This window comes from Priapulus caudatus, unplaced genomic scaffold (assembly GCF_000485595.1).
Source record: "Priapulus caudatus unplaced genomic scaffold, Priapulus_caudatus-5.0.1 Scaffold45, whole genome shotgun sequence".
Lineage (NCBI taxonomy): Eukaryota > Metazoa > Priapulida > Priapulimorpha > Priapulimorphida > Priapulidae > Priapulus > Priapulus caudatus.
Genome location: NW_014577106.1, coordinates 236,024 through 240,416, shown reverse-complemented (window position 1 = coordinate 240,416; position 4,393 = coordinate 236,024). Strand labels below are relative to the sequence as shown.

The 4,393-nt window shown below is 42.7% G+C and overlaps 1 protein-coding gene across 1 annotated transcript in view; it reads left to right on the top strand.

The window, feature by feature from the left end:
• Positions 1-4,051, top strand: part of LOC106820740 (protein naked cuticle homolog 2-like) — a 61,909-nt gene extending 57,858 nt beyond the window's left edge. The window contains exon 9 of the mRNA XM_014825284.1: positions 810-4,051. Coding sequence (XP_014680770.1) covers positions 810-1,623 — 814 coding nt within the window. The 3' untranslated portion in view covers positions 1,624-4,051. The remainder of the gene's footprint in view (positions 1-809) is intronic.
• Positions 4,052-4,393: the final 342 nt, after the last annotated feature.

The following is a 4,393-nucleotide window of genomic DNA, read 5'->3' as shown; positions in this document are numbered from 1 at the left end:
AGATCTTAAAACCCGGTTTTAAGATCTTAAAACCCGGTTTTAAGGTCTAAAACCCGGTTTTAAGCTCTTAAAACCTAGTTTTAAGCCATAAAACCGGGTATTAGGCCTTAAAACCTGGTTTTAGACCTTAAATCCTAGTTTTAGACCTTAAAGTGATTACGTCACGAATTTCTAGCACCATCAAGTAGTATATTTGTGTGTTATTTGTACAAAATAAAATGTATGAAAATACAATTAGTGTTTCTGTTTACTTTTCATGCTTATATACCTTCTTTATATGCCCTAATTTTGCCGGTGAAAAACCGAGAGACGCCAGTATCTGAACAGTGCTGGGGGAGTAGTGTTAGACAACAGAAATTACCAAATCGTCTAGATTTTTGCAAATTTAACCAACGTAAAAACATTTTTATCAGGTGAGAGTTTGAGGATATATTTAGTAACGTTAGTTCTTACTTTTAATGTAAAAAAATGGCAATTTAAAAAAAACAATTTTACCATAGGAAATTCGTGACGTAGTCAATTTAAAACCGGGTTTTAATACATTAAAACCCGGTTTTAAGGTCTAAAACTAGGTTTTATGCTTTTTGGTACAAAAATGCTTTCCATATGAGTGTTCTCTTTGTGTTCTCTTTCTCTTCTTGTGTCTCTTTCATTTGACTGTTATTTCAGTAGTGTGCTTGTCGAAAATTCTATTTGTTCATTCGCGTTTATTACGCTTTATATTTGTTTAATTTTTTTAAACTTTCATTACCCTTGTCGGCGATATGTACTGAAGTAATCAAATGCATTCACCTCTGCTTCTACTACAGGAAGCAGAATTGCGACCACAGCGGCAAGGTGGTTACAACGCCAGCTAAGTCCGTCACGCTGGTATTGCCGACGGACGGCGGCGCCACACCGTTTGGCAAGTCGAAGCCAAAGTTCGGTAACAACCGGGAGCACACGCTACTGAGCGAGAGTGCGGACCGACGCAATCATTACCTGGACCTCGCCGGCATTGAGAACTACTCGTGCCGCTTCCAGGAGTCTCCCGAGAACAATCGCGACGCGGAGACGGCGCTGACTCCTTGTGCGAGCAGGACGGCGGCGGCGGCGGCGGCGGCGGCGGCGGCGGCAGCGGCCGTGGGGAGGCAGCACCGGTCGCGCTCGCATGAGGTGCGATACGACAGTCTGAAGCACTACGACCTGAACATCCCGAGCGAACGCTGCCTCAAGCTGCTCGAGGAGAAACCGCCGAGACGCTCGCGCTCGCTCGAGGAACAACACCGGCACAAGCCGGCCGCCAGGGCGCAGCACAAGCGCAGTACGTACGTCGCCAGGGGGCACGCGCAGCGGCCGACCAGCATGCACGTTCAGGGCCTGCGCTTGGAGGAGATGGCCGTTCAGGGCCTGCGCTTGGAGGACATAGAGGCGTCGTCGTCGGCGCATCACCGGCGCCACCACCGGCACCGCGAGCGCGATCGCAGGCTCGCGATGCAGCAGGTGGCCGCGTGGATCGAGAGCGAGTTTGTCACGTACGAGGAGAAGGTGGAGCCGGGCAAGATTGTCATACAGCGACACGAGCACCACCACCACCACGAGCACCACCACCACCACCACTACCACCACTACCACGATACGTAGCTGAGCGTAGCCGGGGTACAGATAGCATCGGGGCGTGCGAGCTGTGCTTGGACATTGCGCACGTTACTGCACGAACATCAGCTTCAGCTGTTGGTAGGCGCAAAATCTTTACTGTCCACGACTCCATGCTGGTAGCTCCACGATAAACTGCTGCCATGGTGACAGCTTTATGATTACCCATTGCCATGGTAACAGCTTTATGATGAATTGTTGCCATGGTGACAGAGCTCCATGATAAACTGCTGCCATTGTGACAGCTTCATGATAAACCATTGCCATGGTGACAGCAGCCATTATTTACTACACTGCATACTACTGAATGAATACAAAGAGATATTCGTTGACATAACAATCCTGGCATAATAGTAACAATAAGTGAATAATACTCTTTATCCTAAATTGCCTAATTTTATTATTACATGAATTCGTTTTTGACACATATTGCTCTAGCATAAATTATTTCGAATAAGATTGTTGTTGATAAAAGTATGTGAATATACAGACGTTTTTATATGACTGATTAGTGAATGGTATGCATGTTTATTAAGAGATACAAGCTTACGGTAAATGATAAGCTTTTCATGTTTCAGTATTTGTATGAATAAGCTTAATGACGGGTGAATTTATTGAAAGTAGTTGGACGTTGTAAATACAAACAGGAGGTGTACTTAGTAATGTGCGTGGGAAAAATCTCTGGACGTGAGTTACATAAGTATTAAATAATATATTTTACATAAGCATGTATCGTTTGAGTTGAGATTCGTTTAAGCAGCCGTGTGCTAGTCACTGCGATTATCACTGTCAGCTTCTCCACGTGTTCAGACCACGTGTAGTAGTCAACCAATCACAAGTGTGAACCAATCACACGTGGCGACTATGCTACACCACCCATGATGTGCGTTTGCTGTGCGTCGCTTCTGCGTGATCTATGAAAGCATCTATTTTGTTACAAACTACGTTATGTGATTACTACATGTTTTCCAACTGGCATAATTGTAACCTGTCTAAATCAGTAACAAGACCTTGCAATGCAGAAAAACACATCTCTAGTTAGTCTGTTACAGTGGGGTGCGAAGGGGAGAGAAGGAGCGGGAGAGAGGTGTAGATTGACTGTAAATATCATGTATTTATCTTGTAATTTTTGTACACTATTCGCTAGATTATAGTGTATTTATATCATTAGATTAGTAGAATCCTCGCAGAGAAATCGTTGTGATTGATATTCGTGTATGCAGGTATTTAGGTTGTAGCCGTGATTACAGTTGTATTCAATGATATTGCTGCGTCAGTGTTGTTATGGGAGCAGCATATAAATGCACTCGCGATTGTAGGTTTTGTTATTTAAGAGCAGGCTGTTGGTATACACACCGTATGTCTACTGACGCAAACAGTTTGTAGGTGGTGCGGTGATTTGATGCCTTGGCGCTTAACGTCAGACTGTTGGGACAATTATTATCTTTAGTACTTCCTGTTGATTTCCATTTTATACGTCGATGGCTACAAATCCAAATCTCACCACCTATAGTTTCGGGAATCATGAAATGTTGGAAAAATTAAATGTCTTCCGAAGCGTGTAAAAAGTTGCCTCTGTATGGATAGCTGCGAGCAAACTGCATGCAGTGGCAGCAGTGCCCCTTCGTACACTCAGGATACGAAGTACACTCAGTACACTCAGTAGATTGAGCCCATGAGCGAGAGCGCCATCTGTCGTGGAGTTTGAGCTGCGAGTCGACTGCCTACGCCACCTGGTGACTGATGTGCGTAGTACTATCTAAGCCCAGAGGCGGGTGAACCATAGTTATGTTGTACACATTAGTGTGTATATATAGAGAGAGATATCTATGAGGGTGAGCAGCGTTATGTAGACGCTCATGATAATTCTTGCCAGTTTATCCAGCTTCATATATTTTGATATGTGCTGGTAATTTTTAGTTATCAATTTCGGCTGCAAGTGTAAATAAGGTCGCAGAAACCAAGTCTTTTAGTTTTTACCTCCTCGTTTTGATTTCGTCGGGATGATGACGTCATCAGCGCAGTATTCTCCGTGTCAAATCTATTGAGCTATTTGAACTTTCTTATGTAGTTTGCGCTGCTGTCGTTAGATACGTAGTACTTCCTTCTTCTTGTACATACATGTATGTAAATTGTAGAACATTGCTTTCGTACAAAGCTCTGTGTCCATTTGGATGTTTGCGATCTTATGTTTACGCTGTGAACTCACAGTTGGTCGTGGTAGTCTTTGATCGGTTATTTTTACGATGCCATGAAGTGCCACGATGTGAAATGGTTTTATCTTTATCATGGTATTATTATCACGATGGGAGAGTTTTGTGTTATAGGTCGTTGCTACGTAACTGTGCTCCAAAGTTATTTCTAGTTCATGTGTCATTTATCTTCAGCTATCTCAAATAAATAACATTCACATGAAGTTGGTTGTATGCTGATTACTTTCTCTCATTTGACATAGATGTAGCTTGTAGAATGGAACTAGGTCGGTGCTATAGTGTGAAAATGCAGTCAAAACTATAACTATATCAGGAGTGAATAATAATAGTGAATATATTATGATTCACTCCTGATGATTTTATCAAATATTACATTGGAAGCATTTCTATATAGCGTCTAATGTTGTGGGATGAGGGCTTGTCAAAATTAAAAGGGAATAACTTCGCATTCATTACCCCAATTTCATCAATATATATCATCGATATCGACAAGATCATTGATATAATTATGTGCTCACAGTTATACAGGACGAATGTTGTTCGTG